The sequence below is a fragment of the Gorilla gorilla genome, chromosome 2, assembly GCF_029281585.2.
Source record: "Gorilla gorilla gorilla isolate KB3781 chromosome 2, NHGRI_mGorGor1-v2.1_pri, whole genome shotgun sequence".
NCBI classification, from domain to species: Eukaryota; Metazoa; Chordata; class Mammalia; order Primates; family Hominidae; genus Gorilla; species Gorilla gorilla.
In genome coordinates, this window is record NC_086017.1 from 33,978,176 (window position 1) to 34,004,456 (window position 26,281).

The following is a 26,281-nucleotide window of genomic DNA, read 5'->3' on the forward strand; positions in this document are numbered from 1 at the left end:
ACTATGATAACTCTCTTTTTTAGTGGACAATGAGTTTATTAGTTTAAATTCCTTGACTCAGGAAGCTAAAAAGCACAAAAGCAGAAGCCTCCTGTTTCCCTCCTGTCTTTGCTCCTTCCGCTTCCCATGGAGAGGATGCCCATACACAACATGCTGATTCAGGAGGGCAGGTTCATTCTCCCCTGTATCAATGGTTTACCATTGATAAATTATGTGATATATAGAATCACACAGCTTCACATAAGACCAAACAATCAAAATGAGGCAGGATTGGCTGGGATGTGAAGAAGGAAGAGGCTGAGAAACAATCCTTTCTCCCTATCATGGTCCTTATGAAGTTTTTTGACTCAGTTCAGTAAAGTCTTCTTTGTTCCAATAAAGATTAGCTAGGTTGAAATGACTGATGTCTTACTGTGTATTTTACCATGACATTTCATAGACCTTTTATTAAGCTAGATCACTGAAGTCTTGCTTTTCAGAAAAAAAGCCATTAAGGAAACAGAATGAAATAAATCCTTTTCATAATTTCTTAGAAATTATTTTGCTCAAACTTTAATTTAGAAAAATGTTCCTTCTTGGGAGGCAGATAATTGACTTGAAAGTGAGGTTTAGTAATGTACAGGATTATATTTTTAAATATCACAGCTTTTCTTAGTTTACTTTTGCATCATGCAAACCATGATTCATCTGTTGAGTTCACTGCAAGGGTTTCAAAACTCTTGTCAGTCATTTTTAAAAAGGGAATTCTGGGAAGGATCTGGGCAGAGAAAAAAGGGAACTAGAATGCTTTGTGCGTTCATTCAGTCTTTTATCTATGAACTCAGAAAACATTTATTTAGCATCTACATGTGCTTAGCATTGTTCTAGGTGCTGAAAATACAAAAATGAGTAAGACATGGTTTCTTCCTTTGTAAACTCATAAGCTGAGTTCTGTTTCTGTAGCCTTGGTCATTCTTCAATGAGAAAAAGAGAGGTGAAAATGAAGGGAAGAACATGAAAAGATGCTCAACATCATTGCAGGGAAATGCAAATCAAAACCACAATGAGATACCACTTTACACTCACTAGTATGGTTTTAACAAAAATGACAGACAGTCACAAGTGTTGGTAAGGAGGTGTGCTCATGTGCTTTTGTGTGCATATAAAGACCTACTTATAAAACACAAAGTAACTTTTAAACCACAAAGTAACTCAATTAGGAAAACAGGCACCTTCCTGGTAAAGGCAGATGGGATATACAGACCCATACTGTCAAAAAAGCTACATCTGAACCTCTTATACCTCGAGGTTATATACAATTAATCCAACAGAATGAAGACTTTCAAGTTCTTAGTATCAAGTATGGAATGCGGAGATAAGGGAAAAAGAGGTACAAGTCATTTCTGTCTAATCTCAGGTATGAGAACCAATTGTGATACACTTGAACACTGCTGTACTTGTGGGACATGACTTGGGAGGGGTCAAAACAAGGTGTCCAAGAACATTAACCAGAGTTGGGATGATGCAGGTAGTTCCCCCTCACCTCATACTACCCCAGCCTATCTCATGAGACCTGCTGGCTTTATCTTTTGGCATTGGCAGCCAGACACTGAAGATTTATTCCTACCTGTAGTTCAGCAATTTATGTAGATGGTGTTTAAGGTTCTTGTGGAATCCAACAATAATTCAATCAGTGACTGGAATGGATTCCTTTCATTTACTGACTGCTAGGCTGAGAGGTGGTGTGCTTTACTCTCTTATTTCTCCTAGACTATCTTCTTCATGGGTGGAGGTGATTAAATGTCTTTAGTTAAATCATCAAACCTTCTACAGAAACATCTACTTAAGTTGGTGGCAGCTACTTACATGATCATACTAGTGCACCCCACCCCTTGCTTTCTTTTCTTTAACATATTAACTCTGAACCATCTTATTTATCCAAAACAGTCACCACAGGCAATGATACATCAATCATTATGCCTAAGTCCATTATTCTTCATTAAATAACTTCCATCAGGGAATAATGTCCCACACATAGTGACTAGGTAGGTGAGGATTCTCTTAAGGTTACTGAACATGATTGACAACATTACATACTAACCAATTCTCCTAGAGAACTTAACCATTTCTTGCTGTTGTATTTCCTGTTGTATTTTAGTGTCTCCATCATTTTCCTTTGTCATACTCACCAAATGAGTTACACAATGGTCAATATGCCAAACTAAGGAAAATGCACATGTATCATTAGTTTTGTTGCCAAGAGTGGACACTAATGAGTGTCATAATGTCAGTGTTGGGTTCTGCCTAGAAACAAATACTACAGACACAATCCTGGAAGCTACGACTGTTCATGTCAGGAACTGCATCTGCTAGTTGTCCCAGGTGACTGCTAAAGAAGCCTGGTCAATAACCCTCCAGAAAAAATTAAGGTCCATGACAATATATGATAGTTCAAAAATGATATATTTCCCTCAGCTCTTGCCTGCTCAGATGTATTATTTTTCAGATTAATACATTATGTTGCCACTTTATCAAGCATATTTTTATAAAAGCAAACTCCATCTGTTTGTTCAACAAAGGACTTGAGATTTTTTCAGTTGACATTTGGCAATGTCTGGTTAATTGCTAAGTATTATCTTGCATATCTTACAGTTAATGCTATTTAAAAAATATTCTCTGAGCGACTTGTCATGTAGAAGGGGAAAGTTTTGTACATTTGCACTACAAAGGATGCAACAGGTAGTAAGCTTGCCTTCTTGGTTGAAAACAGATTCAATGCTTTCTTCCCTATGGGCAAGATCAGAAGGCTGGCTAGTTTAATTCTTTTGAGTGAATTATAACAGCATCTCAGGTCCTAGGAGGAGAAACACTGGTTCCTCTTGTCACCTTGGCAGATACATGGCCCTTAGGGAATAGAATATAAAGCAGATTAATCTTGAAAGTAGATCTAAAATATAAGGTGCTGCCTAGGAGAGCAGATGTAGCAGCAGGTGAGAAGAGCTGAGTTCAGAGATCTTTTCCAAACTGGCAAATCTTATCTTCTGTATAAGACCACTTGCCTAGCAGAACCAGTCCTGGCATCTTAAGGGAGGGGCTGTGGTCTGCGGTAGTGGGAAATACTTTGGGTAGCTCAGAGAAGTGAAGAAGTTCCATGTTGCTGATTCATCTTGTAGAGCTATCAACTCAGAGCCAGTAGGTATCTGATCTTGGGACGGGATAGAGGATGAGACTGACTGTATTTTGTCACCCTTCAGGAAGCTAAGTCACTAGCATGCTTAGTCACTCTTCTGATTTTATACTGAACCTCCTCAGTTCATCCTGCAGCTCAGACCTGATGATTTAAGCTTGTTTTCCCCACCAGCACCTTCCCTATGTCATTTCTTGACAAACTTAAAAACCTTGAAAGGCTTATCCTTTAGCCTTTCCCCAACATACGAATCCTGATTCCTTTTATATTTAATTCTTGGCATTAGGTACCAAGCTTTATATCATGTTAATCTTTAACCCTGTGATAGACACTATATTAAATTAAACCATGCATTCATCCATTTGTTTATTTAACAGCATGTATGGGTGTACTGTGTGGAAGACACTTGGTACAAACTTGAAACAGCATTAACTTTGGAGGCCTTCATCCATTGCCCTCTGCAAATTATTAGCAGAGCTGCCCCAGGGGCTCCCACTTCACACAATTCACAATCTTTCCTCAGAACATCCACTGTTTTCCCGCCCTGCCTACCCCGCTTGGAGTCTCTTTCTTTACACTTTGCCCTCTGGCTGGCTGGGCCCTGGTGTTGGGGGACAGCAGACAATGGCTCGCCAGGCTTTGAACACTGAAGCACTCGTGGGCGGAGGAGGGGCGAGCAGGAGGACCAAGTAGAAGTGTCAATCTAGAAAAGGGGATGAGGATATGATGCCAAAGGACCCTGGATTCTCATTGGAGGCTTTAGTGCAGAAAAAGGGACAACATGAGTTCTGGATCATTTCTTCTGATTCAAGAATTCCTGAAACTAAAACATATTTTTAAATTACAATTTTTTTAACTTTTATTTTTTGAGACAGGGACTCACTCTGTCACCCGGACTGGAGTGCAGTGGCATGACCATGGCTCACTGGAGCCTTGAACTCCTGGGCCCAAGCAGTCCTCCCAGCTCAGCTTCCTGAGTAGCTGGGACTACAGGTGCATGGCCACCACACCTGGCTAATTTTTAAGTTGTTTTGTAGAGATGGGGTCTTGCTATGTTTCCCAGGCTGGTCTTGAGCTCCTGGGTTCAAACCAGCCTCCCGTCTTGGCCTCCCAGAGTGTTGGGACTACAGGCATGAGCCACAGTGCCCAGCCTATTTTTTAATTTTTAGGGCCAGGTTTGGGCATAGTATAGTTTAATGTATAAGAAGTACCTCGTGAAATGTTCCTTTTGCCATCCCTGTACATTCAGATCCTTAATAGCTGACATAACCTTTCAATCTACAATTAAAGGGAAAACACTTGAAGATGCAAATCACTAAGAAAGGAAATACGTTGATATAATGCGTTTGAGTTGGAATATTAATCAAAAGGGCACACATTCTGGCAGTCTACAACATTTGGCTTGCAGAGTGTTTTTAAAAATCTTAGCAAATTTTTAAAACTAGGAAATTTCATAAAACATACAGAATTCTTGCTTCATGTGAAAAACAGGAGGAACTGGCAATACTGAACCCAAATTCTCACAGTGTAATGATCAACTGAACTAGAAAGGTAGCCCTACCTCCCAAGAAACGGACATCCTTTTTAGCGCTCCACAGTCAGAACCTCTCCTGATTGTGTGCATCAGTTGCTATTTATTTTTGTTCTTGCATTATGCCTTTTCATAAATAAATAAATATTTCACATAATTCTTTATCTGTATCAAGAGTGGAAAAACAAAAGTAGTTTGAGAAAAATGATAACTTTTTTTTTTCTTTTGGGGGACGAGTTTCACTCTTGTTGACCAGGCTGGAGTGCAATGGCACGATCTCGGCTCGCTGCAGCTTCCACCTCCTGGGTTCAAGTGATTCTCCTGCCTCAGCCTCCTGAGTCACTGGGATTACAGGTGCCTGCCACCACACCCAGCTATTATTTGTTATTTTTAGTAGAGACGGGGTTTTGCCATGTTGGCCAGGCTGGTCTCGAAATCCTGACCTCAGGTAGTCTACCTGCCTCGGCCTCCCAAGGTGCTGGGATTATAGGCGTGAGCCACTGCTCCCGGCCTGAGAACATATTTCTTCATGGAAGTGAGAAATATTCTTATCATATATTATGTAAGCATTATGTGTCTTTGTTGAAAAATTTAAATTAAGCAGCCATTGTAAGACAGCTCTTCCTCTCTCTCTCTCTCTCGCATACTTGGAGGCATTGGAGTTGTAGAACCCTGGTATTGATGAGATAATTTCCTGTTTTAATAGACGGCATGAATTAGAAAGCAGGAAGGCAAAGTCATCAGAAGATTAGGGGAGGGAGCAGAAACAGTCACTAGAGAAGGGTGATAGTTGCCTCTGATTTTGCTGTGAGAAGCAATTTATAGCTTTGGGCTCATGCAGAGGCACCCACAGTTATGTCATATCCTGAATCCTTGAGAAAAACAAGTGTCATTTCTTTACCTGAAAATCCATTCAGAATGGGATTCAAGGTTATAGCTCTAAAAATGTGGGCTAGCAGCCCTTCAGCCTTATGTTACATAAACATACATAAAAGGGAAGGAGCTGTTGCATTTGTCATCAGAACACCGTCACTGTTGTTATGAGCTATACTGCTCTCCCGGCAGGTATATCCTGCAGTCACATGGATGTGCGCTTTAGGGAGTGCAAAATAAAAGAGATTGATGCTTTCGTGGTGCTTATGATCTAGACAGATTTGATATAAATAAGCAAACATGATGAGGAGAACCCAAATCCCAACAATGGAAATGAGCTATGACATATATGTATGTGTTATGTTGCACGTACATATGGTTATGTAGGTTCAGGTGTACTCCATTTTGACAGACGTCAATATATGAACACTTAAATATGATATTTGGAAATGGAGGAGGGATTTTAACATTATAAAAAATCCTTTATGAAAGATCCTTTACTTCAGATATTCTCCAAGTAGTAAGTTCTTCACCATTAATGCAGTGGTCCTCAAGTGGGGATGATTTTGCCTCCCAGGGGACATTTGGCAAAGTCTGGAGACATTTTTGGTTGCCACAACTGCTCTGTGTGTGTGTGTGTGTGTGTGTGTGTGTGTGTGTGTTTGCTACTGGTGTCCAGTGGGAAGAGAGACCAGGAATGATGCTAAACATCCTGCAATGCACAGGACAACCATCACAACAAAGAATTATATGGCCCCAATGTCAATAGTGCCAAGGTTAAGAAACCCTAGTCTAATATACTTTATATGTAATATATTACTTTTCAAAGGTGGTTTACACAAATGATTCAGAGCTATTGTATAAAACAAAGGATATCTGCCTTTGAAGGCAGGGCTGGTTGGGAGCGGGGGTGATGAGAGAATGTGTTGCTGGGTAATAGAAGAGGCTGGTGGGCTGTGAGCTGAGTTGGTGACATAAAGTGATGCAGGCTGACAGTGGCAAGGTGGCCCACCAGGGTGTGGCTGGCAGTGGGTGACAGCTGGAAGAAAGCATACTGGTTCAGGGATGGAGACTAGGGTGACAGAGAGAGGAACCCATGGGGAGACTGGCCAAGGTTTCTGGAACAGAGGGTGTGGGTAAAAGCACAAAGCCAGAATAAAAATTGAACTCTTGAGGGCAGGGAAGAGTTGGTGGAATTTGTGGTAATGGAAAAGGGCCCAAAACCTTGAGATGGAGCCCTGTGGTGGTGCAGAGTATGGGGAAGAACTGCCCCTGAGTGGCTGGAAGCAGAAGGCTTTAAGCAAGAGAGGGCGAACCTGGAGGGAAGAAAGGCAGGAAAACATGGCGGGAGGTATCTGCAGATAAGGAAAGCAGGTGTGTGGGGTGACTGCTCAAAAGCACATTCTAGGAGTCTCCAAGAGAGCTGAGGAAATTCTCTACAACAGCTGGTACCGAGGGAGCTGATGAGAGGGAAGTACCAAGGACAGCGCACGGGAAGGTCAGCATTCCCAACGCTCTGGAAACAGGAAGAATACAGATAACCAAGTGGGCACCAGTGAAGCCAAGGACCCATAAGATGATGGGATCATAAAAGCTGGACCAGAGTGGGTGGTAGGGCGGGAAGCAGCTTGACTTCAGGCTGAATGCACTTGAGTGCTGAGAAAAAAGTGTTGTGCTTGACTATGAAAAAGTATTCATTGGAGGCATGTGAGGTGGTGGATATGAACTCCATATGCAGAAAGTCAGCAGTCTCACCATTCCTCTGTAAGCCTGCCAGGCGTCTGAATCCATTTGCTCATAATGCTTTGGACTCCTACTGTTAGCTTTCATTGTGAATAAGGGCAATGCATGCTCTGGATGAGGTTAGGGCATTCAGTGAAATCTCTGAAGGACATGTCTTTGACGAGACAGTTAATTCTCAGGAAAGAAAAGGAAAGAGTCAGCTCACGCTTTTGTTTGCACTTGGACTTGGTTTGGAAACGATTATTGCTCCTTACTTTGCTTTCATTTCTGGGTGCCAAGAGGCACTTTCATTTAGCCTTTTGTACAGTGAATATGTTCTGTATTTTTAAAAGTTGTGGTATTGTTTTCTGGAGTGGTGTTTTCTCTGAACAGCATGTGTGTGGCAATACCTAATTTAAAATCCTAACTTTCCATCAGCGTCCTTAAATTACATACGCATTGTTGAAAAATCTATGATTGCATTAACCACTTAACTATTACATTTAAAAGAGATTATTTATTTAGTACTCAACAGTTCACTGGGTGGACTGATCACATCTGTGTTTAAATTAAAAAATTCAAGTAGAGGGGAAGAATAAGGATGGGAGAGAGAGGGAGAGAAAGAGAAGATAGAGGAAGAAAGAGATGGAGGGAAAGTACGAGAGAGAGAGAGGGAGAGGAAGAAGGAAAGGAAGGGAAAGCTTGAGAAAGAAACATTCCCCAATTTGCCACTTAATTTTCATTTCAAATGCCTATGTAATTGTTCACCTGGAGTCAGCAGAGCTACAGAACACACACACACACACACACACACACACACACACACACACACACACACACACACATACACAAAGACAGAATTCTATCTCCAAGTCAGAGGGACAATGAAAGCAGATTCAGAAAGCACAGTCCTGTGTGGAGTTTCTGCTTCAGTTATTAATTTTTCTTCCTGCACAACTAAAAATGTGGTTGTAAAGCAACAACATATACAGTCAGAACCAAAACTGAATAGGACAACCCTCCCCCACCCCCATCTCCTCGATCCTGGCTTAAAAACAGGAAATTCTTATTCTCTTGGACATGATAAGCAACTCTGACAACTTTTCAAACATGCAATTCCTATCAAGTAAGATGGCATGTAGAAGGTCAAGCAAAGAATCCTGTGGAGGAGAGTCGCCCAGGGCAGACTCCTAGGAAGGACGTTTCAACAGACCCGGCTGGCCCAGACTAAATCGAGAGGTTGACCTGCAAAGCTGCCTTCAGAGAAGCCAGATGCAGATGCAGGCTGTTTGGGAACTTCGGAATGTGATTAGTATTTGTGATGGAAACAGCTAGCACTTCCACCCACAAAAGGATTTTTTTTTTTTTTTAAAGAAAGAAAAGAAGAGAAAAAAAAAGTCAACTTTTTACTTTGCTGAAACCTCAGCCACAGAGCAGAAAGCACAACAAATAACCTGGTTGCCAATTCTCCTCCATCTGATTCCAAACTTATTGCCTCCTTCTCCTGAATTTGCAGGGGCCAGAAGTGTGCAGCCAGCACTGGCCCTGTGAGGACTTAGCATAGCATTTCACAGCTATGTCACTAGAATTACAGTAACTATCATATCTTCTGAGTGAATGATAGGGTTCTTTTCATTTGTCCCTAACTTTTGAAAATTAAAAATTTGTTTTTTCATAATCCACATGAAAAATAAGACAGACATTACATTCTGCATTTTAGGCCTCCTCAATGTGAAAATTACATCGGTTTTCCCCTCCTCAATTCTTGAAGCTTTATTTTAAATGTGATTCAATGAACTGACATCTGACTCTTCCTTAGCTCATGTTCTTAATGCTTCCAGAACTTGATAACTTATTCTGTCGGCTATGAATGCAAAAAAAAAAACTCTGTAGAAAAACAATCCAAGGGAAACTAAAAGTTATTCTAAAGTCTACCAATTAAGATAACCATTCTTAATATTGGGTAGTGTAGCCTTCCTTTATTTCACCAGTTTGTACCTATAATTTTTTTATAAGATTGTAATTTTTTTTACAAGATTCTCTGTATATTAGAAAATAAAGGCTAGGAAATAAGCCATCCTTAAAAAAATAAAGAAAAAGTTAACACAGCTGCAGTATTGGAGTTTATAAAGCTGTAATGACAGCCATGAACACAGATGAAGCAATTATGAACTTTTATCTATTGTGAATAGATAAAAATCCAATTGGAAAATGAGGCCTACCCCACTGAACACCTGTTTATAGTCTTAATTTTGCCTTAATGAGACACTACTGATGTCCTTCAACACAACAAAAATCAATAGTGGATCAATATGGATAAACATGTTGGGTACAACCTTTTGTCCTAAGAGACAGTTAACAGCTGGGTTTAGTTTTACTGGGATTTACTTGAAGACTTGTAAAAGTAAATAATGGTGCATTTAAGAATATTTGCCTGTTTTGATTTAGTGAGTTTGGCAGGTGGCGGTGGCCTTTCAATGACATATGGCTTTGAAATTACATCAATATATGCATACAATGTGTCTTTTCCTTTAGTTCATGCATCAAATTAATTAATAAAGAATCCCTGGTTTAACATTTTATAAGCAAATATTCCCCAGTGTTGGTTGAAGAAAATACAGTGAAAAGATAAAAGAGAAAAGAGCCTGAAACGTTCTGCAGGAATTTTTAAGAATAGCAGAATGAGCACATAGATTGACAGGTACCAATATTTTCTTACAACACTACAAAAGGCATATCCAAGTATGTTTAATGAGGCAATGTTAATTTCTTCTTTTCAAAGTTAAATTACTTATACTATTAAATGAAATAGCACATGTTCAATGTACCTCAAATGTTTCCATTAGGGGACTTACCCTGTGTATCCCTTGTAATAAATGAGATTCTGATGACCTTCAAAAGGATGCAAAACTCTATATTTATAAATAAAAATCAAGATGAGCAACTCTAAATATATTTCATGCTGTAATCCCCTTAATATTTCATGACTGGAAGTTATAGAATAACATTATATATAGTAAAAATGACAGATTCTAGTTTTTGTTTTTATAAAATTTTGTTCATTTGTTTTCATAACAGACTACTTTCAATTATAAAGTCACATTAAGAAAAGCAAATGATAAATTTTATAGAAACCACAACTAAATAAACCACATTATGTTTTAAGATTAATTTAACAGAGAAATTTACCTTTGAGGATCAAAGGGCATCATGTTTTTGTAAATTACAGAAACTCGTAAATTTGGTTCTCTATGCAATATCCTATAGATTATATACAAAAGCATGAGATTCTGGCATATCTGCACTAGCATTTACACTATTTTCAAAAGCATTCCTATCTGGCAGTTGCTACTTAATGTTCTACCTGTTTGCCTCCCTTATTTTATTTTTCAGTATCTTATTTTTCAATAATACAAGAAATGTTCTATTGACAGAAATTTAAATAGCATTATAAAGCCACAGTGTCTAATAAGATAAATGGATATTGTACTGGTTTTAATATTGGCTATTTTGAAGGGTGTTTCACTTGCTTTCATAAAGAGAATTCACTTGATATGATTACAGACACGTTCAACTTTAGGGACAAAATAGCAAGGTAAAGTTTCTCAGTTTTTGAGTTTTACATTCTTACAGTTTGACATGGTTACAAATAGATTCTTTACTGTTTACATGGATAAGTAAATACGTTAAAATGAACATTTACAGATCCTAGCAAATCAACATTAGTATAGTACTGTTAAAGAAATCACTAAATCACTAAATATTTTACTAGTTAACTAGTTAACTAAAATAAACTTTCAAAATGAAGTGCCAAGAAAAAGTCAAATGAGTTTTTAATCTGAACCTGAACTAGAGAGAATTATCCCACTTCAAACACCACAACACCTACCCGCCAAAAGGAAACCTTTCACATATTTTCTTTCGCAAAGAAGCCAACAATAGTCACTTTGGGCAATATATACACACACATGCAAAATACAGAAAGGCAACTCACTCCAGCTTTCACAGATGAAGAAAAAAAGTGCTTGGAAATCTTGATGTTCACAGAGTCCTTCAATCACCTAGCAACCCCTCTTACTGCCGTTTTTAATTTCAAATATTTAGCGTTCAAATTCAAAGATTTGATGAAGCTGATGTAAACTGTAACTTTAAAATGAAACGAAAACAAACAGTGAAACTTTGAACAAATTTAAGCAAAATGGTCCCTACCTTTTTTTTGAGAATACGATGGCGACTGCACTTGAGAAAAAGTAGGCTTTTCTTCAGTGAAATATTCAGGTTGGCTGTATTGATTCAGGGCCATGTCCAAGTCAGAGTCCTTGCTTTTAAACATGTTTCCAGGGTAACTACAGGTATAAGGCTGATTCACTGCCCAGGCCTGTTCCATATATATGTTGTTACTGGGCACAGCCTGAGCATCGCAACCACTGTAACCCGGACTATCTTCAAAATACGCGTAATAATCAGTGGACTGCATGTAGCAATTGCTGCCGGCAGCTGGGTGCACTTCATATATTTCTTGCATACAGTAGTTCATTTTGTTTCCCTGGTTCAGTTTCTAGTTTACATATACACACACTCTACGCATGCATTCTCCAGCCCCATACACCCTGAGAGCTGGGCATATACGCAGAGAAGCATACATACATACACATGAAACGCGAAGGGAAGATGAATAAACACCACCACCAACACAGCAACCCAGCCTGCTTTACTTTGTAATAGCACCTGATGTGCTAAAATCCTATTTAGACCGAGGTGTCTTTTGAGCTCTTCTGCCATCCAAACATACTGGAAAGCAGATTTATGACTATCAAAGGTCTTAAGCTGTGCATGCAGCTAGTTAATTCCTGGGGAAGATGGCAGGCAGGTAGGAATGACCTCCACCCAGATAGGGAAGTGACAGCGAGAATGTTACTCTGAAGCTGCTAAGATGCATTTTATATGCTGTTTTTAACCCCTTTCAACATGATTATAAAACGATTACTCATTGTTATGTCATTTTGGTTGACAGCTTAAGCATGAAACATTATAAAGACATCTTAGAGAATATCCTTGGATACAAAGAAAATCCTAAAATCAATAATCTAGTTTATTAGCATGAACCAGAGAAAATCCAGTAGTAATGAGCCTGATGACTGACTGACTCCAAAACATTAATCTAGCCGTGCAAATATTGGTGGTTGAATCTGTTGTTGAATGTTACCGACTGGCTTTTCATACTAGGATCCAACCATCTTCCCATGACACATAGGTCCCGCTGGTTTTTAAAACATGCCAAGGAAGTACACGGTTGAAAATGCTGCTGATGTCTGCAAGTGAGTTTTATTCTGTTCCTTGCGCATGATTATTTTCTACTTCATAAGCACTAATCTACATGAGACCTAAAGCTTACATTAACTGTTCAATTCTGTAATTTATGTTTTCTTTATAAAGGCATGAGAGAGTGTATGCCAACGCCCTTATATGAGGAATACCCCTATTATATAGCAACTTTCCTTTTCTGTTGGTGCTTAACAGTACTCTGATCAGTAGTGCATGGAAAACTGTAAACACTTACCACTTTATTCCCATTCAAATCTGCTTTTGAGATTATTTTCAAGATTTAATGTGATTTAAGTGGTATTCATGTACTTACTTAAAGATAGTGATCAAAAAGGGAACAGCATTTTCTGTAAGAATCATCATATCTTTTAACTAAGGAGTTAACAAATACCAAATTAGATTGTGAATGCTTGCTAAGATGATTACTAATGGTATTTTCTCCCTGTGGATGGTGGCCAGTGTGTGCATGTCACGTATATGCATAGTTGTAGATCATGACATCAGGAAGGGTGGATGCTGCTCTTCTACACTAGGGATTCCTTCCGTTTCTTAGGCAGCTTGTTTTCAGGGCTCGGCCTCAGGTGGTTACGTTTACATTTGGCTTCCTGCTGGTCCATGAGCATGTGACCTTGTTGGTATTCCTCTCTAAAGGACCATCAACAATGTAATACTGTAATTTTCAACAGTGAGACCTTTGCTTTGGACGTGTAGCTCCAGTCATCATTTGCAACGTGGAATTCTGGGGCAGGGACATATGGCAGAAGTAAGGAGGGTATTACAGTCATTCAACAAATTATGGGGTGTCTGTTAAGTACAAAGCAAGGAGTTGGTGGCTACAGAGATGGCTGTTCAGAAAAAAAAATCACCGTCTCTGTCAATAAGTAGCTTAACAGCATGTATATTAAATATACAGTCAAGTGGACCACCATTGTGCTGTCTTTAATTGCTGACTTTTTATAAATGTAGTAAAGGAGACATAGACTCAAGGGAAAAGGTGGGGAATTGTAGAATGAGCAAAAGATGTGACAAAATTAGAAAAGAGACCCAGGCAGACCTATGTGGAGGATAGTAATAAGGCTCCTTTAAAAACTGCAACTAATATAAAACAAGCAAAAGCATGTTCGTCAGTTGGTATATATTTGAAGCTGGAAAATGAATCACAATATCCTAGAAAGCATGAAAAGTTACCATAAGGAATAAAGAACACAGCTAACATGTTAATCGTGTTTTTACTTTCTGATTACCATTAAAACAAATAAAAGATTTATTCAGTGTTATTAAGAACACATACACAATATTACAATTAACATTTTCTCCCTACTGGAAATGTCAAAACATTTCATTGGAAGCAATAACTATTTTCTGAAAACCCCAGGAAAAAGGATCCAGGCCTTATGTTTTTTTTGTCTGATGTCATTTATTTATCTCAAATTTCCCAAGCCTAATCTGAAAATTAACCTTTCAATAAAGCAGTTTTCTTTTTTGGCAAATGCACATGTTCCAAAGTCTCTTTTTCTGGTTAAGAGCTGCGTGTTGAATCCATTCGATTTTGCAGTTTTGCCCAGTGCATTTCCTGGCTCCCTCTCTTTCTCATTAAAGGCAGAAATCCAAGCAATTTCTTGCTTTTCATCAGTAACAATATCAATGAAAATCAGAGACCCAACTTTTATTCCAAAGGAATACTTAAAAATAATTTTCAGAAATCTCTAAATATGCTTGAAAAATTGGAGAGTTATTCTCCCCTGGAACTGGATATAAATACTGCAATGAAAAAGGAAAGAATAGCTGCTGAAAAACTTTCTCTCTCTTTTTACTAAACATCAGAAAGGTCAACAGTATTTTTATTGAATTTAAAAAATCCTGAATTCCCTCAGAAATCTTTAAATTAAAAAAAGTTTCAAAACATATTTAAGAGAGCTCACTTCCTCACTAACGTTTATTGTTTGGAGAAAACAGAACAAAACATTCTGAAACACACTCCTCATACCAAGTGGGAATACTCTTTACTTGTAATGAATGCACAAAACTTTCATTACTATTAGTTGAAAATGGAGCTCAACACTCACATTGAATTTGAAATATGGCTCCTCACATCCTGATAGAAGCAATCACATCTGTCACCTGTGATTCAGTCTTGCATGCTTCTTTGTAAAGTCAATAAAGCAATCTAAACATATTATGTGTCACAAATGGGGTAAGCTTCAGTGACGTTGTTGTCTTATTTTCTTGATTGCCTGCTCTAATTATTTAAAGAGCAGCTTAAGAGTTATTTCACTTATAGTGCCTTAAATAAACTCAGGAGGACTTTAATAATTCTGATTAGAAGTGTTTCAATCAATAATTTATATATATATATATATATATATATATATGCCTAGGTGTGACTTATAGAAAGTCCGCTTTAATAATTATGGGTGAAACTTTAGCATCAAGATTTTTAAAAGAAGTTCCTGAGGTTATTTACATAAGTAGCAACATTTGAGAACCACTTGTTCTACTAGGTGTCTGACCCCAGTCCCTTCACCAAGGAGCAAGGAATCCTGTGTACTAACTCCTTTTTCTTCATTTGCAGCTTCACTACATATTTCCCTTAGTTCTTAGCAATTTACCCTCCACACTTCAACCAGGCTTCACCTGCCTTTGAGTTAACCAGTCAAGCAGAGGAGGCAGCACAAAAGGAGGCACGCTAGGAAAGAACGAAATACAAGGAGAAGTGTAATAAACTTGGCATGGGGACACAGGAGTAATCTGCCTAGAGTGCCAGGGATGGCTTCACAGAAGAGGTGACCAGTGAGCTGGAAGAGTATGTAGGACATCATCAGTGCAGGCCTAAGATATGAAATGGCTGAGCAGAAATATCTTAGGAAGGGTGCTATCAACTAACTGTACTTGCAAAAATACACATAAAGAAAGATAATTGATAAGCTTTAAAGCAACTGGTCAGAGCCTTTTAACTTCCACTCTAATGATTGTTCTCACTTTCTGTTTTAGTAATTGAACCGCTAAATTTTAGTTGGGCTCATGGCCCCTGAGAAAAAAAACTATACGTCCCAGTTTCCCATTTGTCAATATGTGTCTGTGTGACTAACTTCTGGCCAATGAGATGTAATAGAAGTGTTGCAAGGCAATTTCTAGGAAACTTAAAAGACACATTAAAGGACAACTGGTGCATTCCATTTGCCTCTACTTTGTTTTGACTTTCTGCTCCCTGCAATGACTGGAGCCCCAGCCATCATTTTGGTCCATGAGAGTGAGGACTATACTCTAGGGATTATGGAAGAATGATCTGGAAAATTCTAGGTTGCTGAAATACACAGAATTGCCATACTAGCACTGGACTGCCAACTTCTGGACTTCTTTTTTTCTCGAGACAGAAATAAACTTATTTAGGTCACAGTTTTCTTATTTGTAAAACAGATAACAGTACTCACTCCATTGGTTATTGTGAAGATTAAGTGAGTTTATATAAGTAAAGCACTTAGAATGATGACTGGCCTAGTAAGTGACATAATTATATATACATAATAATTATAATAATATATATTATATATATATTATAATATATATCTCTTAGGTCTTGTCTTGGGCTACTTCTCAGTCTACACTCTAGGTCAGAGGTCAGCAATCTTCAGCTTGTGGGCCAAACATGACCCACCACCTGTTTCGTAAATAAAGTTTACTGGAATACAGCTTTTATTTGTTACATATTGTCTGTGGCTGCTTTTGTGCTACCATGGCAGAGTTGAGTAGTTGCAAGAGAGACCTTATAGCCTGCTGAAAATATTTACCACCTGGTATTTTGGAGAAAAAGTTTGCCAAGCCCTGCTCTAGCTGATCTCATCCTGTCTCACAGCTTTAAATACTAATTATATGCAACATCCATGTGGATATCTCCATCGCAGATGTCACCTCTGAAACCAGGATCCTATATCCAACCATCAACTTGACATCTCCATTTGCCCAACCAGGGCATCTCCAACTTAATTCTTTCTAAAACCTGTTCCTCTCACAGTAGTCCCATCTTGGCACCACCATCCACCTGGGAGCTTAAGCAAATAACCTTCAAGACAACTCTTTTCTACCCTTCACTACCTAAATCCAATCCATTAGCAAGTTCATTGGTTCTTCCTCCAAAATATATGTTTAATCCAACTGCTTCCTTCTCTCCGCTGCCATCTCGCAGTCCAATCCATCATCATCTCCTAACTGGACTCCCTTCTGGCTTTCTCATTAGTTTTGGGCCACTTTAATATTTTCTTGACACAGCCACCAAAGAGTGATGTTTTACAGGCTGCAAATCAGATAATGTTTCTTCCTTGTTTAAAACCTTCAGTGGCTTTGTACTGTATTTAGAACAAAATCCAAACCTCTACCAAAAGGTGGTCCTTCCCCACTACTTATCAACCCTCCTGCTTCCTTGACATAAACCAAAATAGCATCCTTATTGTTCCTTGAGCACTCCAAGTTTTTGCCTGCCTCAATTCAAGGACGCTGCACATGTTCTTCTGTCTGTCTGATATATTCCTCCCTTTAGCTCTTCACAGGACAGAGCCCTTCTCATTTGTTTGGATGGAGACTAAATGACATTTTGTGTGTCAGGAACCTCTTGATACCATCAGAGGCCTGAAAGCCCTGACACTCTTCATATACATAACAACACTTGCTCTCTCAGAAAAAAGATGGAGGACTCTCTGCACCAAAATCCATGTGCATTTAAAAAAAAAAAAAGATGTTACATATTGCAATAAGTGGATTATCTTAGGCTTGAAAGTTTCTGGGAGATATCTGTCTGTCTAAAATCGATCCAGTTTGTTCTTTTATATCTTCGTCACAAGAGAACAGAGATAGAGCTGTTTATTAAACTTACCTCAGTTGAGGTTATGGAATTACAAGTAACGATCATCAGTGCCAATCATCTCTGCCCCAAAAAAGATGATAAAAAGGATTGAGACATTTCCTGCCCTTTGAAGTAACTACTCAAATTGAGGAAAGTTTCCTTTAAAAATATAAAGAAGCACGAGTCTCGATCTTACCACTGAAGTGCTGAAAGCACATCTAATACATTTTGGCGGAAACCAAAGAGGTGCACAAAAACTTTTTGACCATGCTTTCTTGGATTGTTGAGGTCTGGAATCTTCGGACTCATTGCTTTTGAAAAGGACTTCAAATCAGTTCAACTCCAGAGATGTGAGCAGGGCGAGCTCCTGGAACTTCTGGACCACCCAACTTTAAAGCAGCCCTCCCTCCAGACGCTAACACATATGGAACATTTATGGAGGCTGAGACCTGTTTTAGGTTTTCTTAGGATCCTAGGATATTACAGCAGGAACTTCTGAGCTATGCATTCCACATGTATTTTATCTGATTATGAGAAAACTGAATCCCAAGGGGATGAAGTGACTTGTCACATGGTAGGTGGTAGCTATTGAGGCCGTGACCCACTCCTGCTTTGACTGTATCATTTCTCCTATTGTAGGTGGGGCCTTTATTTTCCCAACTGGGCCTAGTGTTCTAGGGTTAAAAAGGTGCTGTGGAGGAAAGGGAGTAAAGGAACTTGTCTCAGGCCTGGGGATTGACTGTCCCTCCTCAGCATTTCTGCCAAATAATATAAAGCCTTGAGTCACTAGATCATGCAAAACTCTAACCATTTTAGAAACTTTTACTTCCTCAGTCCTGGGAGTGTTAATTAGCATGGCTCCTCCTCCCCTACCACTACTGTAATGGTGTAATTCTTAATAAATGAACACCATGGCTACTGGGTTAATATTCAGAGGGTGTTCCCTAAGTGGTCCCATAATACAGTCCCAAGAGATGATCTAAAGAGAAAACAATAAAAATAAACTTTATAATCAAATGAGTTTGGGAAATGACACATTAATGCTCCTCTCTTGGAGATTCACACACACACAACTTTGAATGACTTTGTATAACAGCATTTCCTAAACATTTCTGATCATAGAACCCTGTGTGTATCTTGTAACATTTGTTACAAGTGTTCCATGAAACATACTTTGAAAAACCTAGTCATCTGCTCTGTTGGATATATATGCTGGAGCTTAAGGCACGGATACATAACAGTGCATTTCTCAGATTACACACCAAGAACAGAGAGAAGAAATCTGCTGAAGGGGAGTGTCCTTTTTAGGGTCTTTACCAAGGAGGAAAGCTGCCGGCCAGAAGAGGCAGGCTGGACACGTGGAAATGCAAATCCCCAGGTGGGCACAGGACAAGACCAGGGCCTCTTGGGCTCTTGAATTAAGTCTGTTTTGGTAGGAATAGAAACTCAAAGCTCTTATCTTTTAAAACATATTGTTAACTGAATTTGTTTCTAATTTTTTCCCTTGGCATTTCATAAAAGCTTTTGATAGTTCTAGCCCATTACAGCTCTACAAAAGGGCACTAAGGGGAGACTTTTGTTCACAATCGATCACCAAGCAGAATATGCTTTTACAAAAATGTGCTTGAAAAAGTGACAGTGTTTTACTAGTAAAAAGGGAATGGATTCTGATCTGGTGCAGTGGAAAAAAATTGGCTCTGATTAGAACATTGAAGCAGGAACAAGACAGTCTCAGGGACCAAGCTGATAGAAGCAGGCCCAATAATTGAACTGAGAGATTTCCAAAGGGCAAGAGACTCTCATCAAGGCAGTCCTGGTGGCTTCCTCAACCTGGACACCCTCTTTGTCGGTCTAAATTTTGGAGTTGCATGTTTTATTTCACAAAGGTGGAATAATTGCCTCAGCACATTCATGCAAAAGATACCACAAACTTAGCTACAGCAGACTTTTACTAGATGAAATATGTCAATTTCTAGGATGAGCAAGTTAAAAAGAACAGCCTTTTGTGGTTCCACAAAGATTATAAAATAGAGTCCAAAATTCTTAGGTCAGTGATTCTCAAATGGTGGTTTCTGAACCAGCAGCATTAGCATATCCTGGAACTTCTTAGAAATGCAAATTCTGCAGCCCACCCCAGACCAACTGGATCGTAAACTCTGGGGGGTGGGGACAGCAAGCCCTCCAGGGGATTCTGATACTAGCCGAAGTTTGAGAACCACTGTCTTAGTAAAGGCTGAAGTTGCTCTAGCTAGTCTGTGTCAACTTTTCCAGCATCACTGGCTGTTACCTTGAGCCCTGGATTCTCAAAACTTCTGTCTTCTGTTTCTGTTTTCTCCTGGTCCTGGCAGGTGTATTGACTTTGTCCTTGATCTAAAATGTTTTAGGCCTAATTAGGCTAGGAAGAATGGCGTGCTCCATGTGGCCAATGCAGCTCAATTTTCCTGGCCTCTACTTAAAGTTTTGGTGACCATGCACTACCAGTACCATAATACACAACAAACTTTATCACTGTCACTCCAGACTGTCAACAGGAGCAGTGATATCTGACATTTTTGGGTCTTTGGACATAATACTATCACAACAGCACAAGCTCTCTGCTTCCACCCAACTCCACAGCCAAACCTATTGATGGTATACCAGAAACCTCCATGTCATATAGCCTTTTCCCACATGTCTCTATTTCTGGACAGTTCTCTTCAGTCATCTTCAAGGGATGATCTCCTCATCTGTCTTTTACAATTGGCCATAACTTTGGTTCTATTTTCAGCCCTCTTCTAACCATACATATTCTTCCAGGTGAAGCCATCAGTGTCTACAGCTTCAGCTATTGCCCCTGTGCAGATGGTGCTTAATCTCTCTTGTGCCTTCCAGACCTGCATTCCAGCCACCTACCAAACCCCTTTCCGTGGATGCCAAGGTACCTCACATACCAATTCTAAACTCAGTGTGTCAGATTCTGTGTTGGGTGTTTATATGCATCATCTTATTTAAACATCACAATAGTCCTACAGCAGCTATGGCTGGCCACATTTTTAAAAAAAATTTTATTTTACTTCAAGTTCTGGGATACATGTGCAGAACGTGCAGGTTTGTTACATAGGTATACATGTGCCATGGTGGTTTGCTGCACCTATCAACCTGTTATCTATGTGTTAAGCCGGGCATGCATTAGGTATTTGTCCTAATGTAGCCACATTTTTTTAATAGATGAAAAAAAATCTATTTGTCTGAAGTGGCACAATGGTAATTTGAAGAGTAAGGATTCAAATCCAGATCTGTTCAAGTAGAAATTACATACTTGGACTTTTCATTACAGCTTGTTTATCTCTCTGTAGCTTTGCCACAGCCTCTAGTCACAAAGGGCCAACTATTCTATGTTGTTACTATTTTAATTAAACTAATCATTTCATTTTTAAGAGAAAACTTGGCTAACCCAAGAGGTTTCTATACCTCTCATCTTACTCTGATCTTTCCATTCATCCTCCACGTTGCAGCTAGGGGAATTGATTTTAAAGGAGCATCTAAAGCATGTCACCTGTTGCCCCTCCCACAACCCCAATCCTAGCTTGCAATAATCTTTAGTTTTTAAGATAAAGCTTAAAGACTTAGAAGTCTTTTGCAATGTAGCTCCTGACTACTTTCTACTCTTATCTCTTGCCACTTTCTCATATGACCTGAATGCTGGCCATTTGCAGTTTTGTTGAACAGCATCTCTCTGGCTTGGTCACACACAGTTTCCTACGTACAATGGCCCATGCACTGTGCTAACCACTTTCCTATAGATTATATCATTTAAGCCTCACAGCAATCCTGCTCCTAGATATGACTGTTCCTGTTTTAGAGATAAGGAAACTAAGACTCAGAGAGGTTCCATAACTTTCCCACAGTCATAAGACTGATAAGTGGTATTCTCAATGCATGCAAATACCATATTTATGTCCAAAATGGTATGTCTCTGTTTTGCTGCCCTTATGCCATTTAGCAGCTTACGCTGGAGTCTGGGAAACTGTAGGGCTATAGTGACTGACATGCAGTGATTCTTCGTGGTTTGTCATCTGTCCTCTTTGATGAGTCCAGAAACTTAATCATGTCAGACAAGGGAATTTATACACTCGGAAAATTACTAAACAATCTTTGCTGGATGTTTAGTCCATGAAATCCTCTTCTGCATATCGAGAAATAATATATAGTCTGATTTCAACCTAAATTCAAGATTTGTTCAAGTTTTCAAGTAATGGGTTGTAGGGTCCAAAATTCCCAGACACGTTTGTACTATTCCAAGGCCTTTCTTGCATAGTATTTCCAGTGGATGGAACAGTGCTGATTAAAGACTGGAGTCCTAGCATAGTGTCTTTCACATAAGAACTCTGGGATAACGATCAAGGGTTTTATTCTGACTGATATTTCCTAAGACCAAAGGCAAATCATAAAGTCTTCTTGTGCTTTGAGAGAATGAGATACTATTCAAAAAGAGCTCAGGATCCAAACCAAAAGAAAAATGTACATATACAAAAGTGAACAGAATAGTATTCATAAGGCTGGAGATTGAAAGAAAAGTGAAAAATTTGAAATATACTTCAGACCACTGTTATCATCATTGAAGTCTTCTATTTGCTAAGTTAACAGTGGAATGTCTGCTCTTTTTTATAAATGAACATTTGATTCAAAACCAACCTTAATGAATCTAATATAGTCTGATGTGGCTTGAACATCATGGCATAAAAAAATGCAAAAATATTTCAGTTTTGGTGTACCTTTAATTAGACAATTGGCTACATAATAATGATGAGGTCTATTGCATGGTGTCTTTATAAACAATAAGATTGCTTGGGAAGGTATTTCCATTCATTTTGCACAGTGGAAAACTGAGGGGTGCTTTTCTTACTGTACATAATTACAAAGGGAAAAGGTTAGTATTGAAATTTAGGCCCTCAAGTTACTATTCTAGAAATCACTTTTCCCACTTCCACGCTATGCTTTTCTAAGTGGAAAATTATTTTATTGTTTTGGAATTTCTGGGTGACTAATAATGTGTTTCAACACAAATTCTAAGATCACTTCAATGATTTATCTGTTTTTCCAAAGATGTGCTTAATTTAATGTCACATTGTATATTTATTATAGTCAATATGTTTCCTTATATCTCTAGAAAAAAATGCTCTTCAATATTTTGTTTTTTATAAATTTCATTTATGTTTTGCTTGAATTTCACATAGCAACTCATTTAATGTATTTTTTAATTTAATCATTAGATAACGTAGATATGTTTCCCCTTAATGTGTTAAGATAATTATTTCACTGTAATTCACAATGATCGACTTGATGTGAAAAGTTGAGTGGTTGTTTAAGTGGAATAATTTTGACATTTAACAGCTACAGTATACTTTCTTTATCCCAGAATAGCATGTCAGAGATTAATTTTAAAACAAATTTCCCTAATAATAGGAATAATGAATGAACAATTGAATCACCTGCATTTACTTTGCTTTTTCACCCTTAAGAACAACTAGTGCAAAATTTAGACTATGCCACAACTGATGTAGTTTCAAAAGATTTATTCTTTGTCAATAAAGGCTCCAGTTCTACATTATACTTGAAAATGTTATAAAAATAATAAAAGGTAAAAAGTTCAAAGTACTGATACATGCTACATTGTGGGTGAATCTCAAAAACAGTATGCTAAGAGAAAGATGCCAGTCATACAAGACCACGTATTGTAGCATTCCACTTTTGTTAAGCTTCAGAAAAGGCAAATCTACAGGGACTGAAAGAAAAGTGGTTGCCAGAGGCTGGGCACAGGAATGGGGAGTAACTGTAAATGACTCAAAGTTTCTTTTGGGATGATGGAAATGTTCTAAAATAAGATCCTGATGATGGTTGCATGCCTCTGTAAATATACTAACAATCATCGAACTATACACTTAAAACAGGGGAATTTGATGGTATGTAAATTATATCTCAGTGAAGCTTTACAAAAATAGATGCAGGGCTACAAATAGCTTGAGTTAATTAAGACTGATTCTCAAAATAAAATAAAATTTACATCATTTATGTATCAATACCATGTATGTTATTCTCCCAGATCTAATGGAGATACACTATAGAAGGAAGACCTGGCCCTGACTCTGAAATTTGCAATCAAACTAAAAATACATATCAGCAAGCAGAAAACAGTATCCCACACACTGAATACTTCAAGTGTTAAGTGAACATGGAGTAAAATGGAATTATTATTTTTGAAACAACGTAGGTGACATTCTTCATTATTCTTTCCTAAGACAAATGCTAGCCAGCCAATAGAATTTTCATCATCGCTTGGTTGTCAACAGAGTTACTGCTCATTGCAAGCCTAGACTCGAAGCTCTGCCAACATTTTCTGTTTGAAAATCCTATGAAAAAAGGGGTGTGCATTTAACTTTTTATTCTCAGCATATAGTACAGTATTGGACACATAGAACACACTCAATTTAAAACATTGTCAGTATAAATTATGATGAATTCACCATCTGCAGTGAATCAAACAGGCATGTTCAGAAGCCACAATTAAATAAGGCAGAACACAGTGAATACTTGTACAAAATTTCATCACAGCATTAAAAACAAAAATCCAAATTCATTCTGATGGGGCATGGGGACGCACAGAGGAAGCGATGTCTGAATTGGGCCTTGAAGGATGAGTAGAGTAAAAGGATTTGTAAAAGTTTTCAAAAATAGGATCTACTTCATGTTGGTACCCTTGAGATCCAAATCCAGAAATGGCAAATTGAAATTCTTCATTTTATTTCAAATGTCAAAATGTTCTAGAAAGTTACACAATAAATATCAAGGTTATCAAGACATACTCTGATCTTAGTTGTTTTGTAATGTAATATGATTGGATTGTGGAAAGAAAAGAATGTTTAGTTAAAATATGAGATGAGAATAAAGTGGCTGTGTCTTTTTTTTTATCTTCAGAAAAGTCTTCAGACCGTGGACAATGTGCTCTTTGCCCCTATTATGGAGAAAGGTGTTCCCTAGGTAAGTATCATCCTATGATTCCAACCTTAAAAATGTCACAGGGGACAGAGAAACAAGTAACTTTTTCTTCTGACATTTCACCTTTAGAGCACTGAATAGCTGCTTATTAGAGGACTTTAGAAAATATACTTTCTTCTAACCCAGTAAGATAATGAGCCAGCTCACCAGTAAAGATCTAGGCCTGCTCACACTAAGATATAAGTAGTTTGGAAGATTGAAAACTATTTCTGCATCATATAATTAAATTCAGAATTTTATAGGAACAAACACCGTATCATACAATTTTTTAGTATCTCTGTCCAAAATGTATAATCTGATTCTAATCATGAGGAAAGGCTGGGTGCGGTGGCTCATGCCTGTAACCCAGAGCAAAGGAGGCCAAGGTGGGTAAATCACTTTAGGCCAGGAGTTCAGGGCTGCAGTGAGCTATTAGCTCACCACTGCACTCCAGCTTGGGCAACAAAGTGAGACCTTGTCTAAAAAAAATCATGAGGAAACATCCATCAAACTTAAATTAAGGGACATTCCAAAATAATAATCAGCCTGTATTTTGTCAAGAAATATTTCTTCAATGGTGTGAACGACAAAGAAAAACTGTGAAACGGTTCCAGACTAACATGAACCTGGAGGACATTATGCTAAGTGAAATAGGCCAGGCACAGAAAGAAAAACACTCCATGATCTCCACTATATGTGGAATGGAAAAAAGCTGAAATCGAAGCAGACTAGAGTAGAATGGTGATAACTAAGGTCTGCAGCGGGGAGGGTAGGTAGAACAGATAGATGTTCGTCGAAGGGTACATAATTTCAGTTAGATATTGCTAAAATGTTCTCACCACAAAAAATGATAAGGATATAGGTGATAGATATGTTAATTAGCTTGATTTAATAATTTAAAGCTGTATAATGTGCCAAAACATAACATGTACATGATAAATACATACAATTTTTATTTGTCCATTATACTCTAATAAAGCTGCACAGGTGGTGGGAGGAAGAAGCAGACTAAAGAGATAAAAAATAAATAAATAAAATGAATGATCCTGGCCTGGATCCCAGACCGGAAAATAAGATTGGTATAGAGGACAATTGGTGGTGGCCTCTCCCAGCCCTATCTAGAGGAATGAAGCCTGTGAAAACCTCTTAGAGACAAGTCCTCTCTCCAGCCCTGGTCCTCACCTCAACTCCCCCTCCAACGGGGTGGCAGGAAGGATAATTTGTAAAATGTAAATAAAGTCTGTAGATTAGAAAATAGTAGGCATCAATGTTAAACTTCCCAATTCTGATAATTGTGCTACGGCGTCCTAAGATAATTTCCTTAGTTTTAGCAGGTATTTAGAGTTAAAAGGGCATGATGTTTATAACTTACTCTCAAATGGTTTGCAAATGACATAATAATAATATGTATATATGCAAACAAACACATACAGAGAGTGAGAAAAGAAATATGGTAAAATGTTAACAATTGGTGAATCCAGGTGAGGGGTATGGGAATTATTTGCACTATTACAACTTTTTGGTATACCTGAGATTAATTTAGAACAAAATATAAAAAGGAATTTATAGGTCTGCCTTAGGAGCTCTTCCAAGAAAACGTACAATTTACTCAACCTTGAAGACTTAGTGGTCCTTTGCCACCAATTTTATTTTTCCACTTCAACTCTTAGAAACAGAATCCAACTCAGAAAGTAAGCAGATTTTCAATAAAACAAGTAATAACAAATAGCTTTTGATTCATTAAAAAAGGGGGTCAGAATGATTTGCATAATTTTATTTTTTAGTAGTGATCACCAGGCTTATATTCCTGATA

At 38.2% G+C, this 26,281-nt stretch overlaps 1 protein-coding gene and 1 long non-coding RNA gene across 14 annotated transcripts in view; one reads left to right on the top strand and one right to left on the bottom strand.

The window, feature by feature from the left end:
* The window catches only part of THRB (thyroid hormone receptor beta), a 377,275-nt gene that overhangs the window by 35,243 nt on the left and 315,751 nt on the right, over positions 1-26,281 (bottom strand). The window contains exon 1 of one of the 13 annotated variants that reach the window (XM_019023167.4): positions 11,502-11,829. The exons of the other annotated variants lie outside the window; for them this stretch is intronic. Within the exon in view, the coding sequence (XP_018878712.1) occupies positions 11,502-11,829 (328 nt within the window). Of the gene's footprint in view, positions 1-11,501; positions 11,830-26,281 lie in introns of those variants that run through there. 13 annotated transcript variants of the gene reach the window in all.
* Positions 1-26,281, top strand: part of LOC109026196 (uncharacterized) — a 38,600-nt gene that overhangs the window by 2,176 nt on the left and 10,143 nt on the right. The window contains exons 2-3 of the long non-coding RNA XR_002005158.4: positions 20,251-20,371; positions 24,409-24,471. This is a non-coding gene — a long non-coding RNA (uncharacterized lncRNA). The remainder of the gene's footprint in view (positions 1-20,250; positions 20,372-24,408; positions 24,472-26,281) is intronic.